The sequence below is a fragment of the Rhipicephalus microplus genome, chromosome X (assembly GCF_043290135.1).
Source record: "Rhipicephalus microplus isolate Deutch F79 chromosome X, USDA_Rmic, whole genome shotgun sequence".
NCBI classification, from domain to species: Eukaryota; Metazoa; Arthropoda; class Arachnida; order Ixodida; family Ixodidae; genus Rhipicephalus; species Rhipicephalus microplus.
Genome location: NC_134710.1, coordinates 210,766,909 through 210,785,604, shown reverse-complemented (window position 1 = coordinate 210,785,604; position 18,696 = coordinate 210,766,909). Strand labels below are relative to the sequence as shown.

The window sequence follows — 18,696 nt, the reverse complement described above, 5'->3', positions numbered from 1 at the left end:
CAGTACACCGGTGTCGTGCGAAAAAGTGCCTTAACATAGAGGTAGCAAATATGTTTCTATGGTGTAACAGTGGTAAATAGAAAAGCTTTACATGGAGATTCGTTATAATCAGGTTTTTTTATTTTTTTTATTTATTTAACAATACTGTCAATCCCTTCAGGGATTTTTACAGGAGTGGGTTGGAAAGTGTCAACAAACATTCTATATTCACATACTTATACAATTGTATGGGTACAAAAAAATCATGGTATAAAATTATAACAATTATGGACCTACATTATTAACGAGGCACATGTCTCAGTCACATGTGCACACACTGAAAAAAACACGAAAAAGAAAGAAAAAGGTAAGCACGCAACATACAAAGTTGGTACCGACTTCCACCTTTTTAAACCACAAATGTACTGGCAGGGAGGGCAATGATCAGTACAATCCTGATAGCGTCACTATCATGTAGCTGATAGAACAGCTTGGCCAGCAAGTTCGTAAAATCTGTCGGCAGTGGGCTGCACAACCACCGTCTCGGGTAAAGCATTCCACTCTCGCACTGCCCGCGGGAGAAACGAAGAACTAAATGTATTGTTGGTGCATGAATATTCTTGCAGGGTAAGGTGATGCTTGTGATGGGTTTCTCTAGAAGTGTTGAAAGAAATGTAGGTGTTCGAATCTACTTTAAGTTTGTTGTGTAGGATTAGGTACATAAATTTGAGTCGGGATAGCATCGCACGACTGGCTAGCGTGTGAAGGCCAATATCTGTCAGCATTTGCGTAGGCGAGTCGGTGGGCCTATATCTGTTACAGATAAAACGCGCGGCTTTGCGCTGGATGGCCTCAATAGTGGCTATGTGTTTTTGGGTAGATGGGAACCATGCCACGCTCGCATATTCTAAGATAGGGCGTATAATCGTCGCATAGGCCAAGAGCTTGGCTTCGCTTGTCGAGTATCGCAAGGCCCGCTTTAAAAACATTAGATTCCGCATCGCTTTGCCAGTCACGTGATCTACATGCGCCGACCATCCGAGATCTGACGATATGACGACGCCCAAGTACTTGTACTGAGTGACTGTTTTAAGGATGATGCTATCATAGCCATACGGGAAAGTAAGTTTGGTTTCTTTTTTGTTACTGTCATTGCAACTGTTTTATCAAAGTTGATGACCATTTGCCAACTCTCGCACCATTGTGCTAACAAGGCGAAATCATTGTTCAAACTTATTTGATCTTGCTGGCTTTGTATTTCTTTATACAGGACGCAGTCATCTGTAAATAACCTAATTTTAGATTGAACCCTACAAGTTATGTCGTTTATAAACAAAAGAAACAGGATAGGAGCCAAAACTGAACCCTGAGGTACTCCAGAAAGCACCAGCATAACTTCAGTAGTGCTGGCGCCTAACTGGACAAATTGGCGGCGGTCAGTTAAATAGCACTTAATCCAGCGGAAGATTGGTCCATCCCCTAGAATATGTCTGAGTTTTTGAAGAAGCTTGGTATGGCAGACACGGTCAAATGCTTTTGAAAAGTCTAGTAGAATTATGTCTATTTGTGTCTGATCGTTTATTCCTTTAGCGAGATCATGCAGGATTTCTACAAGTTGGGTAACGGTAGAGAGACCAGCCCTGAAGCCATGTTGATGGGGATGGAGAACATTGTTTTCCTCGACAAACTGGGTAATAGATTTTAGTATAATATGCTCTAAAATTTTGCAGCAAGTACACGTGAGAGAAATAGGCCTATAATTAGACGGAGAAGAAGGATTACCAGATTTGTAGACAGGCACTATTTTTGCCATTTTCCATTTGGCTGGCAGGCATTGTTCTGAAACTGACTTGTTGTAAAGAAGACATAAGTATTTGCTTACGGGTTCGGCGGAGCGTTTCAGGAAGCAGTTCGGGATTCCGTCTGGGCCGGTGAACTTCTTATCCTCTAACTTCAATAGGAGTGAAAGCACGCCTGCTTCGGTTATGACTGGTGCACTTAGCGCCTCGTTTCTCTCTATATTTTCTGGCCTGTAGGCATGCGCAGTGCCATTGTCAGGAGCATATACGGAATGGAAAAAAACGTTAAACGTTCCTGCTTGTTGCTTTTCTTCCTTGGACGACAGTGGTTTTGCACTGCTTTCTTTACATCTAATATATCGCCAGAATTTTTGGGGTGAATGTTGGATAAAGTTGCTAAGAGTTGTACTGCAGTAGTGCTGCCTTGCTAACTTTGTTTCTTCTTTTAGCAGCCTGTTTAATGAATTTATTTTTTGGTGGAAGTCCGGGTCCGGGAGGACCCTGTTAGATTTCCTCAGTCTTTTTATTCTTCGTTTTATGTGAATTACATCGCGCAAGATTTATGGGTTGTACTTGTCAGTGTTCTTTTGAATTTGTGGGATATATTTCCTCAAGCAGTGCATAACATGTGCTTTGAACAAGAGCCAAATCTCGTCTAAGCCAGCCGAGCCGTCTGAGACCAGTTCATGGAAGTTGTAGTACTCATGGGCTAGGTAGGTCATAATGGCATCGTCATCTGCTTTGTTAAAGACGTACACGGACTTTCTAGTACCACGTTGAGCAACATTTTCTGGAAGTGTTAGCGTACACAAAACCATATCATGGTCAGATATTCCTTCAAGGACTTTGACGTTGTATTTCCCTTTCAAAAAGAAATCACTCAAAAAAACGAGGTCTAAGATGGAGCTTGAAGTGCCCTGCACACGAGTAGGCTGAGAAACAACTTGGGTAAGGTTGAAAGTGAACAGAAGACTTAGCAATATATTGTTTGTTACACTTGATGGGCATAGAGAGTTCAACTTAATATCGGGGAGATTGAAATCTCCTCCCATTATTATGCCGCTCCCCGCCATGTGATCTTGCATATAATCTAGAAGCTGATCAAGATATGACGCCCCGGCTTGGAGGGGGTGTATATACCGCACCAACACAGACTTTATTCTGGCCTAGCTGAATCCTACACCAGACCGCCTCTACACCCGAAAACGTCTGGCATCACTGTGTAACTTATGCCTTGTTTTAGGAGCAAGGCGACACCACCGCCTCTAGCTGGTCTATCTTTTCGGATAATGAAATAGCCCGGTGGAGCCACCTCACAGTTTCCAATATCATAATGTAACCAAGTCTCAGTCACACAAAAAATTTTAGCAAAAGGTTTAACTATACATCTGATCCTCTAGCACACACTGGGCAGCTCACTACCATGTTGGGTGCCTTCACAGGCAGCCGCTGCCTACTGCAGTGCAGTTGGCACACTAAATTTCATTTTTGGCACGATTCAGTGTTTCCAGAGCAGACAGCGCAGCTTCTGTGACATTATCTTACCAATTCGTTGTCTTTCTAACAGTGGTGCTTTTTCAGTAGTGGAGATCACACATAATCTCTTGATCTGTGTACAAAATGATAGATTGCATGATTGTCTGTGAGGCTATCCTCCCTACATATTTGGTAATGATTATTGTGAAGTCCTCCCCCATGGCGTGCGTCATAATTGTATCCTGACATTCGTACATAAAACCCCACAATTATTATTTTTTGTTTGTTCTTTCTCTCCAGCTGCACTATAACAAGGAATGGAAAACATTTATTCAGATCTGTCGGGGCGTGAACTAGCACGTATGGGGTGGGTCGCTTCCATGTCAGGACAGATAGGCCTAGCCTCTCCACCATGTCGTGGGCCCGTTTGACTGCCCACAGTAGCGTTATCAAATCCAAACTACGCAGTGCAGCATCCCATTTGGACGATGTAAGGTTTTTGTGAACCCGCAAAACAGGGCACTACCATAGAATGTGACCTAAGCTGGCAAAGTCAGTAAGGTGCACCAGTGTTTGACGTCTGAATTTTAGGTAGATCTTGCACAAAAGTGCAGGACTAAGATATGCTCATGCCTGCAAGAGTCTAAGCGCCAACGCCCATGGCCTATTCAGTCTAATGTTTGGCGGCGGATACTTTTGCCTTCTCAGATAAAAGTTCTCAGTGATTTCATTGTAGTACGTGGCTGAGGGATCCCCGTTGTTCAGAGCCTCATCGCTGCGCCATTCGGTAGCTTAGTCAAAGATGGTAATCTTAAATTTTTTATAAAAAATTATCTATAGAATGTTACAGAGAAGTCACACTTAACATCCTACAATTTTTATGAGAAACTTAAGATTGCCATTTCTGACTAAGTTAAAGTATTCGTAATAATTAGATGCAGTGATCTGGAAACTTTTGAAAATTTCTGTGTTGTGCAATGTGCTCCAAATGCATTTTAAAAAATGCAATACCAACCAGCAGAGCAGCCCATTTACCCTTGCCCTGACATGTACAAAGCGTGCACAGATACTATGCTAAATGAAAAATTGTGCGATCAGAATAAAATTATTTTATTGCTGCCAACAGCAATGCACAAGCATTATCTGACAGGCTATAATTTCGCTGCTTATTTTTTGAGATCGCCAAAGACTTCTTCTGGAACAGATCTTTGTTCCACAGCCACCTCTGCAAAACATCAAAAGAAAATAAGAGTAAGTAAATTTGGCAACTTACGCAATTTTCAAACAACACAACTTCTAACCTACTTGGGTCACCTTCCCAAAAATCATGATGGTTTCGAGTGTGGACAATGGTTACAATGTAATAAATGCAAAAAAAAAATTTAACCTTTCCTTCAACTTTACTGTACCCCTTTCAATAGTGGATTCTGAATTTAAACGAATGTATTAGATATAATTGAGATCCCAAAAGCAAGCATGAAAAAGTGAAGAATAAAACATCAATTCTAACTCGTAGCAAGAACTAAAAGTAATGCTTGGGCATAAGCAAGACAGAAGAGCTGTTCTGAAGTTTCTCGTGTATGAGTCAGCTTCATTTTAAATATTATGCTTTGCAATTTCATCCAGTTAATTATGCAGAAAGCCTCCTGGAATGCCCGACAACACATGCCAACTTGCGGAGAACGCTCAGAGGCTTTTCATGTTGATAAACTCATCACTTTTAAAACATACTTTAACGCACCTAATCCAACGTCTTATTCTAAAAAAAAAATCGCATTTTCGACACTAGTCTATTGCGTCAATGGCACTGACAAGTGAGAGACCCTCATTCATTTTTGGCATACAGACCATCATTTTCATACCATGCACAACCCCTGTGGGTAACTGTGGAGCTTCCATTCTCTCCTCCAAAGCAACTATGAATGCTGTTCTCTGTATTTTAATGCTCATAAAGTTGCAAAGAAATGGCGCAGTTTTTTTTCCTTGAAGCGAAAAAATGCACATGTGACATGAGCCTACAAACATACCTGACTATGCTGTTCTGAGTGACTGTGTAGTGTAGAATACCAGCTATTGTCACCTAGCTACACATGCCTAAATTTTAGTCACACATAACACATTATATGCAGCTTAAATGCCACGGCAAGCTCACCTTCAACTTGTTGGTCATCATCGGAGCCATCTTCATCATCTATGCTGATTTCATCTGGGTTTGTAGTACGGCTTCGTTCTGCTAAGCTCTGCTCATCTTCCGTAGTGCCACCCCTTAAAAAACAAAAATTTTCACTTTGATAAGTACATCTGTTAAATATGAATTATTATGCATCAACCAAATGTAAGTACACTGTTAATATATTTATCCACATTCTGTTGTTTGTGAGACTGAGTGTCCGAAGCATAGGCAGAGAGTACAAGGGGCTCGCCCCCCCCCTTGCACATGCACGTGTGGAGAAAGAGAAATGTGGATGTGGAAAAGCAAGTTGGGTGTCCCACCCCCTTCGGAAATATTAAAACTCTCCGCTTATGGTGAGAAGGTTGTGTGTTGGGAACAACTACCGTAATTACTCGAATCTAACGCGCACCTTTTTTCTGGTTAAGCAAGTTCATAAATCGCACGCGCGTTAGAATCGAGTACGAAAAAAATTGAATACGGTCATTCTATTGCCATCGGCATTTTCAAAATGGTCGCCCCCTACGCGCGTCGGTCATTTCTGCCTATGTGTTTCCCATCTGCGGCACTTCGTACGTGTGCTGAGGAGTTCGTCATCTTGTAGTGCATTAGCATTGACGGCATGGAAGGGCCGACTCCAAAAACTCGAGTGCACCGCGATGCCGCTTTTAAAAGAGAAGTCATCGCGTGTGCAGAAACGGACGGAAATCGGGCCGCATCGCGGTCGTTCGGAGTTTTTGAAACATGCGTGCGGGACTGGCGGAAACAAAGGCAGAAGATTTTTGACAGCAAAGCTTCACGCAAAGGCTTTAGTGGACCACAGCAGGGTCGGTTTCCGCAAATCGAAAAGCTGCTCAACGAGTATGTGCTTGAGCAGCGAGCGGCACAGCGGCCCATGACGACAGAACTGCTCCAAGTGCGGGCTAAGCAGTTAGCCTTAGAAAAAGGTCTAATGCGGAGCTAGTTTAAAGCGAGCAGGTGCTGGCTAACTAACTTTATGAAGAGGAAAGGCTTTTCCCTCCGAAATTGAACGGGCATATGCGAAAAGTTCTGCGGAGAAGTACGATGAAAAGCTTCACAGTTTTCACAGGTTCGTCCTAAACTTGCGGCACAACAACGGCTACCTGCTTGGGCAAATCGGGAATGCCGATCAGGCGCCTCTTTACTTCGATATGCCTGGCACCGCAACCGTCGAGAAGAAGGGGGCGAAGCAAGTTCGCGTGCTGACGCCGGCCCACGGTAAAACTACAGTGACGGCAATGCTCTGTTACACGTCAGATGGGCACAAGCTTCCCCCCATACCTCATATTTAAATGAAAAACGCTCCGGAAAGGAGTCGTTTTTTCGAGTGGTGTGATCGAGCAGGCCGGCGAGAAAAATGGGTGCAAGTTGTAATCGATGTCTCAATTTTTTTTTTCCGCCGTGGAAATCGGGTGCGCGTTACAATCGAGGGCGCGGTAGAATCGAGTAAATACGGTATGTGTGCTAGCTTTATGAGCCCCGACCAATAACCCATTGTTCCCAGTGTTGTCGAGTCACTCCCAGTTGGTAAAACAGGAAATCGTCATGCTGACTTCAATAGGCATTCTTTGTCACCTTTGTTTTCACTTCACACAGGTGATGGTCCTGCAGTTACCTAATGCTTGCTTAAAATTGCCAACTTCATTTGCCAGAAACAACTTTCCACGCAAGCTGAAGATGATTAGTAACATGCAAAATGTAAAAATATGTCTTCTGTCAGCCAAACATGCTTTCAAGTCCGCGCAAGGCCAGCCACCGCAGTTCACTACACCACAGCACCAAGAAGGCACAGTTAATTAGGAGTAAAGCAAACGTTGCCTATGCTGTTGTACTGCAGGGAAAAAGTTTATTGGCGGAAATGACAGGATGTAGGAACATAAAAACAATGTGCAAAATGGCAGCTCAGGCCACTTAGCTTCCACCACAGGAACCGTGAGTTTAAGCCCTAGTAAATACAGAGCAGTGTCACAGAAAAAATATAATGAAGGCAATGGTTGACTCATGCATTTGAAAGAAAGCTACTAGCCACACCTGGCTGAGCTGTTTTTAACGTAGAGGCAATGTGGTCATTGCCCCTTCCCTTCTCGTTCTAAATGCATAGTGCTCATTTAATTGGAAAAATGGACATTGCTTTATGTGTGACATAAAGTGCCACATCAGATGTAATTTCGTGAAATATCCTCTTGCGGCCAACCGACAGAAAATCCATTGCTACCTTGCACACTCGCTACTGATAAGGCACAGCTACTGACATTTCTTTGCTCCTGTAGCATGTTTGCAAAAAAAAAAAAAAAAAAAAGTTCCATTATAAGTACTTAAGGAGGCAGCAATGTCCAAATCATCGTCGTCATTGTGTGAGGCAACTAGGACAGTGTAGTGTACACTGAAAGCCAATACCCTGAAATACTGTCTTATATATGTGACAGAAAAGTAGACGATGAAACCAAGTTTCAAGAATTGCACTACAATAAGAAACTTATAGCCTATAGTGATTTGAAGCCCTGTCTTCCCATACCTAGTCAGTCTTACACAGAAAATTTTAAAGTCGATATTTCAGAATTGGGGACGGGGGCATCCTCACATAGATATAATGTATACAAATTACGTCTAAAATTCAGGACAAGGCTCAAACTCTGACACATTATGGTTTCAACTTTCTACTCTGATTGCAGGTCCAAAACTGCATTATTTAAAGCAACGATAGTCAGGTCAAATTCAGTGTTGCAGGGTCACAATCATTGCCATAACAATGATCTTTCAACCCGTTTGCAATTGTAAATGGTCCTGAAAGTTAGTTTCTCTGCACTGCAACTCGATGGCAATGAAAGAGCGGACGGCGAAGCTCGTGCTTTAACCGACCGAGCGGCCTACCACTCCGACGACAGCCCCTTTTTACCGCGAGATATCCTTGAAAACCAACGGCTTGAGCGATGAAGGTACAGTGTACCACACACAGCTTTACCCAGCCGGAATTCTTATGACTGGCGCCATATACAAACACATATCCAAATCTTTCGTTGAAGCACGCCATTCACCCTGCGATGTACAGCGATAGTTGTCCGTGGTGCGGAGGCAGGCCCACTCTCGCCCACATCACGTGGGATTGTCAGAAAAGGCCAACCGAAATTAACTCGCCGCAAATAGCCGGCAAAATTTCCCCAAGGGAGCAGTGGGAGACTTTGCTCGCCAGCGAGGATCTGGGAGTGCAACTAGCGCTCCTCGACCAGGCGCAGCGGGCCGCTAAAGCCAGTGGGGCCCTGGAATAGGGGCCCCACCCACATGCTCCCCGTATCTATTTTTTTCCTTGTTTTTTTTTTTTTCAAATAAACGTTTTGATATATCTGCACTGCAAGAATGCTATGCACTGAAACAAACACATGGATAAAGCCACTGCCACAGGATACAACTATACACAACAGTGTCCACGGAGTACTGTCCATAAATCATCATTAATATAAACCTGTTTTAAATACCCTAATGATTAAAACATAGTTGTAATGAATCCTTGACGCAGCCTCCATCAAGCCTAATGTATTCACTGACTGTGCCACAGTGGTTTGTTGTACACATAGCCTACTTCTCAGTGTTCTGCAAGCACATTTTATATTTTTCCCAAAGAGGAAGTAAAACTGCATGCATTGGCTTTCTGCACTGATTCTTTTTTTTAACTATTTTTCAGTCCTTACAAAGTCCAAAAAATCGTAGCATATTCATGGAGTGAATGATGATGAGTGGGGCAAAGCGTCCGTCCGTCCGTCCTGACAGAAGAACGGATCGACAGGCAGACGGACTCATGGACGGACGAACGGAAGTACGGATGGATGGACAGACGGACGGAGGGACACTTCGCCCTACTCATCATCATTCCCTCCGTGGATATGCTGTGAAACCCACTAACACCATCTAGTTATATTAATCCCAAGGACATATACACAGAACGCCATCTATTGAGCAGCTCATAAACTAGAGGTGGCTACATACTACTACATATGACTACCGAGGAGGGAACGACCCACGGCCTAAGGAGCTTTGCCCCTAAAAATGAATGTCAACTGCAGTCGGAAGCAACAAAACGTCCTTCACTACACCAAACTTGAAGGCCAAAAAGTGGGCAATGGTGCGCAGGTAGTAGCCATATAGGTGGGCAGCAAAATCACTACCATTCAACATCGGGAGAACCCTATATCTAGTGCGCCTATTATTATAGCACTTGTAGGCTCTTTGTGTGTGAGCTAATATCAAATAACAGCAAGACACTATCTTACCACGGTCACTGCGAATACTACGATAATTCGGGTGATGACACACACACCAATCACACACCTGCCACACACCTGCCAATCCAGAGTATTCTCATTTTGTCTCTTTAAACCACTTCCTGGTACTTGTGAGACAAATTTTGTAAAAAAGATGATAATAATAATAATAATATTAATAATAATGTCATTGTGCACAGTCATTTATAGAGAGAACACACAAACAAATATTCCCTTCAGGTACGAATTAGTCATTTCGCAAGCATTGCTAATTGATCTTAATTAGCATATGTTTAAATATTTAATTATTCTACAGTCTGTCATGTTTGATATTCATGCAAAAATGAGGAAGCGTTAGGCTCAAAGTGCACACGCAGTTTGTTTTTGGCTGTGCTCATTTTGAGCGATGAAAAATAATACTTATGAAGTTGGTCCTGGCATGGGGCACGTCGAGTGACTGGCCAAACATTGCAATTCCTTCATCAAAGTGATCGATTGTAGTCATATAGAGCGCATTTGGTGTTAAGACGCGTTGAGGATGCAAAATGTTCAATTGATTTTATGTGCAATGTATCTTGCCCTTTCTTTCCCACTAGTCCGAGGAACGGGTACAAACAAGTTGCGTACACATATGTGGACGCTGTGCCAGACGGGGATACAACTTGTAATAAAATTGCTGTAACAAAAGGAGCCATGGCCAGTCAGCGTGCCATTTGCAGGTGCCTTTTGACAGACGGACAACTTCAGGAGCCCTTGACTAATTCAAACTTCAAGTAAAATGGACAAGTGGTGTCTCAGCGACTCTGAATAATGAGTAACTATTTATTTATTAAAATAATTATTTTTTCAGTGATTGGTTGTAAGTAGTGCTCCTACTGTTTAGACGAGATAATCTCCTATAAAATGTTCACATACCTTTAGCAGCATCCTACTGCATTACTAACAGAAAATTTCGTGCAGAACAAAGAAAGAAGAAGAAACCTGGCATGAAGAGTGCAGTAGTAGCAAAAAAAAAAAACACCTGGCTGTGAAAGGGTTAGGTATTATATACCAGAAAACCGACAACTTCAAAGTTATTACCTGACAAAAAGTATGTCCTTCCCAGGCATTCTTGCAGTGTCTTTCCTTGCCTCATCAGCCAACAACTTAGCAGCTGCTTCCAACTGCTGCATAGAGTCTATTGGAGCGTCTGCAAACATAGTCATGAAATAATTTTTTAATTCTTACTCACATTCCCATAACGTGTGCATTTAGAAGCTCGCATAAAGTTTTCTTGGCCAAACAAATTGGTGGAGGGATTCGTAATCTCTTAATGTAGTGAAGGTGGGCAACACAGGATGCTGTAGCAAAGGACTAGGGATCAATTTTGCTGATTGCCAAACCCTAGCATGCAGTGTGCTTTTATTTATTCAAAAGTAAAATTCAACCATTGCCACCAGATGGTTCAAACAAGCAACCTTATGCATAGCAGCAATAAAACTACAGCAGCACCAGGTCACCAGAACAAGATGCACTGAAAAGTAAGACTTCACCATTGGTTCTGTCCTTTTAGTGCTTGAAAACAGACAATTCTAGATATAGCCACACAAGAAAATGACAGTTCTGTTCGTAGGCAGTCATAGAAAACATGTTTCAATACTGATATTATGAGAGAAAATAAGCAAATGTGAACCACATCAAAACAGAACCTTGAACAAAAGCACTCAAATAAAATAACATTGCTTCCAGTGCATTCCTCGGGACAAGAAAAGCGCAAAAGCAATTACAGCGTGCGACAAATCTCTGCAATTCTGCTCGTACTTGACAGATTAAATTTTTTTTTACTGCAGTCAATTCATGAGGCAATGAGGTCATCTACGGGTTACTTAGAAAAGTTTTGCAGGGCCCCTTCAAGAGATAAAAGCCAACATGTTTTGCTAGGACGGTTTTAAAGTGCACTTTTTAAAGACAAAAGTTTGGTGTTTCTGAGGGTTTTGCATTAAATGCTTTCTTATAAGATACCCAATAATTAAATTTCCGTCACAGCACCAATGACTCATTTTTTGCATGATGACACTATTCTGGTATCGTGAGTGACCAAATGTTTAACAATTTCAGACCTCCTCCAACTAGTGAGGTTTGCAAGTAATTTCATCAATGCAAACACATTAAAAACCCACATAATATGTTTTCATAATGTATTCAAGAAAATGCAATTAGTACATTTATTACTCTCACACAGGTCCGACTATTCTACATGCACTTGCAACGACACTACTTTTCTGTATAGTCTCTGTTAAATATCTTAGCAAAAGCTTTGATAGTGACCAAACTACTTTCTTCTTATATATGTCACCGAGAACTTGTATCTGTGTCTTGTGTTATACAGAATCTACTATTACACATACAGTGTATAGCATCACCAACCATTCTTCGGTATACAGTATGCTTTAGCATGAAATTACAGCTCATGCTCATCTCACACAATTTTATTTTCTTAAAAAAAAAAAAAAAAACTGGCACACCTTAGCACTATTGATGTGACACGGCTGCACATAAAAACATGGTGGCCACAGATCAATATGACCACAAAATGTGCAAGTAACATTGCAATTAGATCTAGGTATCTAGGTGCAGGTTCAAGAGCTGCAGGTAGCCAAAAAATGATCCATTACAGTATGTGTCCCATTACGGTATGTATTATATAATAATATTTTGGCTCTGGCAGATAAAAAGCCCACGATTTAATTTGTTCAACAATAGTACTTAAAAACACCACACTTAAGGAGAGATGCGAATAGAAAACGGAAGTTTGTTTTTTTAACTACACATTTTTCATTTTTATTCACTCTCAGAAGTTTAGTTTATTTACTTCCACAATAAAAAAAATTGAATATAGTAAATAAACTCAAAGTAAGTTAAAGCATACAAGGTGGCCATTAAAAACTAAAAAAAACTCATTGTCTAGAGTACCCTGAAAATTGTCGCCTGGCTGCTTGCCATTGCATTTTGCATGAGGAGTTCACTAAAGCCATATGCTCAAAATAACCATGATTGACAAGCTCTCAAGATAGAAGAAATCATCTTAAAGAACACATCTGTCTCATATAGATTAGCTTTCATTTATAGTACCTATAAAACAAGTTTTTCTCAAAATCCAGTTTTGGGCAACTTCTTGAGTTTTACTAAAGTGCTTACTTGGTCTGGTTGGTACATAATGAACAAGGCAGAAAACAGCACGAAAACACGACAGTGAAAGATACGGAGGAGACATTGACAAGAAAGGTGATATGTGTGTGAGTGTACCTTCGTTAGTGCTCCCCACTAGGGAAGTTGCGTATTTGTCAAGTGGATGAATGCTTCATCACAGTTTTTTTGAGACGCAGAAAAATATTTCATTAAAAAAAGTTCCACGTCACTGTCATCCTCTCCCTCTTTTCATGCTGCGTGGGCTATATAACCCCCATGTATGGAATAAAACTTTGGTTATAAATCAGCGTTTTGTTGGTCTCTTTCACTGTCTCGGGCTGTATTCGCCTTCTTAAGTTTAAGTTTGCAAATCATATTTTTGGTACTTCTGATAGCCTGATCGAAATGAATTTTTCCCTACATATTTTTTAAAAATTTGTAGAGTGTAAATATCTCCTTCAAAATTTGATATCGTATGTATAAGTATTACAAACCTAAAGTAAGCATATAGTATGGGGTGAGCATTCCAAGAATTGTCACATTACAATTTTTCTTGTTGATTAGAATGTCGTATACACACTTCCTTGATAGTTATTTGCATTCTACAGTTAATATAGAGCAGTATTAGCCATTAAAAGTTCAGAACCATAAAAGTTTAGTGGCATAAAATGTTTGTTTAAAATGAACTATACTTTACACATTGTCATGACACAAAACAAAAAATGTGCAACTTACTATAGAACTGATTACATAGCTGAAATCAGCATGAAATTCTATATATACAGCAAAAACTTCATTTCCCTAGGCTACAGATTAATGAAATTTTTCTTTTCAATTGACATCTTAACATTTCTGGCACTGCCTTTACAAAATTTTGAATACTTCTTTTTGCTCCTTAGACTGAAATAACATTACTATATTCGTCGATGACTGACAAAATAGTGTAAACGAATGCACGGTAATTACGTTACACCTTCTTCGATCTCCACCACTATGCATCTATCCCACACATGTAGTACGCATGATCTAAAAAGCTCACAAGAACAATCTCAGTTTGAATTATATGTTTGGCTGAAGCCCTGTGTAAATAAAGATGATTGATTTTATAGCTGCTCCTTGTTTTGATTTGTGAAACTTTTTATGGCTTTGCTTGTACCTTTTATTCTACTTTTCATATTTACTCTGTGATTTCCTTTCTATTGTTTTATTGTTGAATTGTTTTCTTCTTTTAACGTCCCGCTGAGTGCTCAAATAAGCCTGTAACAAAATGACTGTCTCGTACAGCATGCTATTTTTTTGTTTCTGTAATGGTATGCGATTGCATAAAAGCAGTCATTACAATTACAATTCACATTCTCTTTGCCTTTGCTTTCCTTTGGGTCCCTATCCTATATCATTGCTTCAAGTTAGTTCACTGCTGCATGCAGGCACTGCCAATAATGCCCAACACAGCTTTAGCAGGTCTAGATGTTGCACCATTTTCATTCCATGTACAATAATTATTATTTCTTACAAAATTAAAATGAATGATAAACAGTCTATTTGGGTCAGTTTATCACAATTTATAAGAAAAGGAGCAGCAATATATATTCTGCTTCTGAAAACACTAATAAATGGCCAAAGACATCAAATGCAATTAAACACTCACCTTCAATGCCTCCTGCAGCTGCTGTCTCCCTGGCAGTTGCACTCAGCATCTGAGCTGTCATGAAGTTGACCTGGGTGTTATACATGGCCTGTACACTGCGCTTAATTCTTAGCATTTCTCTCATGGTGTCCTCATTACCATGGTGCACCTCAAACTCCTTCCATGTGTTCCAGAAGTCAGCTGTTGTCTGTGTACCAAAAATGCATAAAATCTGAGCTAAATGTTCGTTATAAAGGTAAGGAGTTGAATGGAGTCGAATTTCAAAGCCCTAACCGCATGCACACGATCCTCTCCCAACAGCAACGAGCAACAAGATTTGCTGTCACAGAGGCCCATGCGTTGTCGCCGTTTGTCGTGTCAGGCCTTTCTGGAAAACTAGAAAAGATTGTTTGTCTCCTGGAAGCCAGCATGGCGATTTCTGGCAATATGACTGCGCCCCTGGTCCTCGCTTCGGTTGCAATTTGCTCTCGATGCTTGTTATCCGCATGTACTTCAAGGAAGGCAAGGTATTAACTACCTTTTTTACATTCTTATCTCACATGCAGAGTAAGAGAGCGGCCATATTTTGTCTTAAATCCCGTTGTTGAAGGTTTCTTTCGATGTCTCGATGGTAGCTAGTGACAATTTGGTTACTTGCTACAAAGCAAAATATTTACGTGAAGTGCGTCTTAGCCGCTGTAGCGTACGCTTCTGTGCAGCCTGTCGCAATTAAGCCAAAGATTGTGAAAAAAGAAGGTCGTGAAAAGCTTTTGTGGCTTCCTTATGTCACACAAGAGAGTATTAAATTTCGGATGTTGTCATCAACCAACTTTTAAACTTTTTATTTGCAATTCATGGGTATGCATGCGATAGTTTTCATTCAAGCAACAATGACACTTTGTTGCTGAGACATGCAGTTGCTGCGGCGTGACTGAGAAAGTTTGTCGCTTTCGCTTGTTGCTGTCACAAGGAAAATGCGTGCATGCGGTTGGGGCTTTAGTCAATAAATGTATTTAATGAATTTTTAAAAATTTTTGGTCACGAAAATTAATGGAAAATAAATGCTCCTTACTCCATCAATGCATTTGATGAAATGAACACCACAGTTAGAAAGATGCCCCGCTCAGATGACCAAAGCGTGGCAGTAGCCTCTACAACTAAAGAAATAGTCCCACTCATGTACTAGGCAGGGTCACCAACTGCGTGACTTATCACGTCAATCCAAAGAATGCACTCATTAATGCAGACTTGTACACATCATCGGCCTTTGTGGTCGAAATGCCACAGCCTTCAAAAATTATAACCAAATATTGATAACCTGCTTTTGTAATAGCATGTCAGTATTAAAATCTTTCAGAGGTCACTAAATGCAAACAGAATATAAGGTTTGACCAGCAAATTACTTTCTTACTGTAGTTGCATAGTAATTATTAGCACTAATTATAATTCACCATTAGAGACTATTAACTCACAACTCTACTTTCTAAATATTGTATCCAAGCTATGGCGCTGGTAATATTACTACAGCACAAAAAATTATGCAGTACATTTCCACAAAGTAAGATCTAATTTTATACAGAAAAAATCATTGCCAGGGTGAAAAATACAATTCATTTTAACATTACGATTCATTACTGAAACAATGAGCAACAAAAGTGAGGCGGCTTACTTGAGTAGCCCTCACTTTATTTTTGCTAGGTGTCATCAACACATTACAATGTCTGCAGTAGTTTAAAAAGCATAGCATATTTCCATAATTAATTTGATATCTTCCCGGTACAAGTATAAGTTCTTGGCTCTGCACCACCTACTACTTCAGAAAATGCAGGCCATACAATTTCCATGCACGCCTTTTGTAGCAGGTGGGTTTGCATGATGCTTGTTGACCAGTGGTGTAGAAGGAACTATGTATCCCTCCCATTGCAATTAAAAAAGTCAGTCCAGCTTCTGTAACTCAAGTGGAGGGCTAGGATGGTTACTGGGATATACTGGTAAAAGATTGCCATGTGCTAACATTTTTTGAACTCCGATAACTCTTTTCTTGTGTCATGAATTCACCAAGAAACAAATAACACACACTGTCACCACATCGTTTCCACAATGTAACACTAGGCTCATTCATTTTTACATTTTTCCATCGATCTGCACAAGTCACTATGTGCTCAAGGATTTTTCTGCAGTATTGTTTATGCAATGCAGAGTATTGGAGAACAAACAGTATCACACAATAACACACTATGAACCACATGGTGCTGTCAGGCACAAGTGTGCAAATTGCTGCCTAAGTGAAAAGACATACAAAGTGCAGCAATTTAAAATTTCTCCTACCTTAATTGCACTTAACCTAACTATGATTAAAAAAAAAGTAAATAAAAAAAGAAGGTGAGGCAGCAATAGCCCGCAGCGGGTTCCTTGGTAGACTGAATTGCACCAGTGATACCCAGCTCATAACTATCATTATTCAGTAACATGAATTCATTTTGGCAAAGAACCATAGATGGCTCAGCAGGTATGTAATGTACAGTATGCTCAGTAGTGTGTACTTAATAAGCAATGACAAAATAACAATCTTTGTCAAGTAATAACAACAGAGCAGTCCACTTAAGATACTGGTCACATTTACTACATTGGATATTTACATTGATTAGGACAATGTAAAAATTACGGTCATAAAGACCACATTTTTAGACTTTCTTCCTGATTGTAGCAATGGAGTGCACTGCACTACCATTAGACAAAGAGTGTGAATGGCTTCTTGGAAGACAATTTGCAATGACATAGTGAAAGTGGCAGAACATTTGCACTCGGAACTGTAAATCTTACGAAAAAGTAATCCAGCCTTGATTGAAATTACAATTGAACTACACACTGTAGGTCCATGTGTAATGATTGATAATGTTAAAAGGACTCAACAAGGCATGTCCCATAAAAAGTCGCCGAAGAAGACAGCATAACAGTCAATTTTATCAAAGATGGCGATCTTACATCTAAGAAATTCACATCACTCCACACAAGCTCTTAAGACTTCATACATACCAGCGAGCTGGAAAAACACCAACATTATATTAACACAAGAAGGAAAACGTAAAGCACTTGAAATAAATACGAATAGGCTTACTTTCAGTACAATACAAAATATCCACAAAAGTATTTCGACTAGAAGAGACACACTTCACACTAATAAACCAAGAGAGCAAGCTGCATCTCCAGGTTGGCTAAAGTCAAGTGTGTGCTCTAGTGAGCTTGAGCATCTATAACATTTCAGAGTATAGCATGACCTGCATTTATTGAACCTTTCCTGCATGAGGAAAGTTGAAAGAGAGAGGAAAAAAAAAGGGCAAGCAGGCACACAATTTGTTTGCTTGGTACATCTAAACAGGGATATTCAGAATGTACAGCACCATCTGTTAAACCCGTAAGCTCAATCCATCATGTCCCATTGGCACAAAAACGAAACCTGCCGCATATCACAGCCATATTGTGCAAGCTACTGATAGTTTACCTTCGTTCTGTAATGACTTCCCATTTCTTGGTGCACTGTTCAGGCAACAAGGGAGCCCTGACAATGCCGAAACAAGGTAGGACTAATTTTAATTGAATTTATCAGTTACATGAACGAAGAAAAAAACATACTTGTTTCGTCAACAAGATTGGAACCTTCGGAGTGACCGGCACGCGCAAAAGCACTCTAATTTCAATTCTTATTTCTCCATGCAATTTATTTGCTAGAATACAACATACCTACACTTAAGAACAACATATATTACGATACAATATGTGCTTTAAAAGAGACGGCTGACACTGCACCAGCACGAGCGACCATGGTTAATCAACATAGCTTGTCGGTGTTGCAGATCGATGAAAGCATGAACCACTTATTTACACATGTATAAGCAAAGCCACAGACGCTGCTGCAAACAACCGTGACAAATCTGTGCTGCCGTATGAAACACGGTTGCGAAATTCACACAGCCACCTCTCTGCAAGCTTCGCAAGGCAGCGTGCATCAATTTTCTGTGTGCCGAAGTAAGTAGTCCACGCGCCTCACATGCTGCTTCTGCCCTTTGCCTTACATCCTCCACTTTTATTTTTCTTTTCTTTTGCTTCTTTCAGTCAGCATGCAGTGCTAACACGAAGCATTCAGTTAAGAAGTTGTACATGTTCTTAGGGTGTACTGCAGATACAGTTATTTGTTTGGCA

At 40.6% G+C, this 18,696-nt stretch overlaps 1 protein-coding gene across 1 annotated transcript in view; it reads right to left on the bottom strand.

Moving 5' to 3' along the window:
• Positions 1-4,347: 4,347 nt before the first annotated feature.
• Positions 4,348-18,696, bottom strand: part of fand (Pre-mRNA-splicing factor SYF1 fand) — a 106,789-nt gene continuing 92,440 nt past the window's right edge. The window contains exons 20-23 of the mRNA XM_075878532.1: positions 14,518-14,704; positions 10,782-10,890; positions 5,407-5,519; positions 4,348-4,479 (exon numbers count right to left, since the gene is read on the bottom strand). Of these exons, the coding sequence (XP_075734647.1) occupies positions 4,421-4,479; positions 5,407-5,519; positions 10,782-10,890; positions 14,518-14,704 (468 nt within the window). The 3' untranslated portion in view covers positions 4,348-4,420. The remainder of the gene's footprint in view (positions 4,480-5,406; positions 5,520-10,781; positions 10,891-14,517; positions 14,705-18,696) is intronic.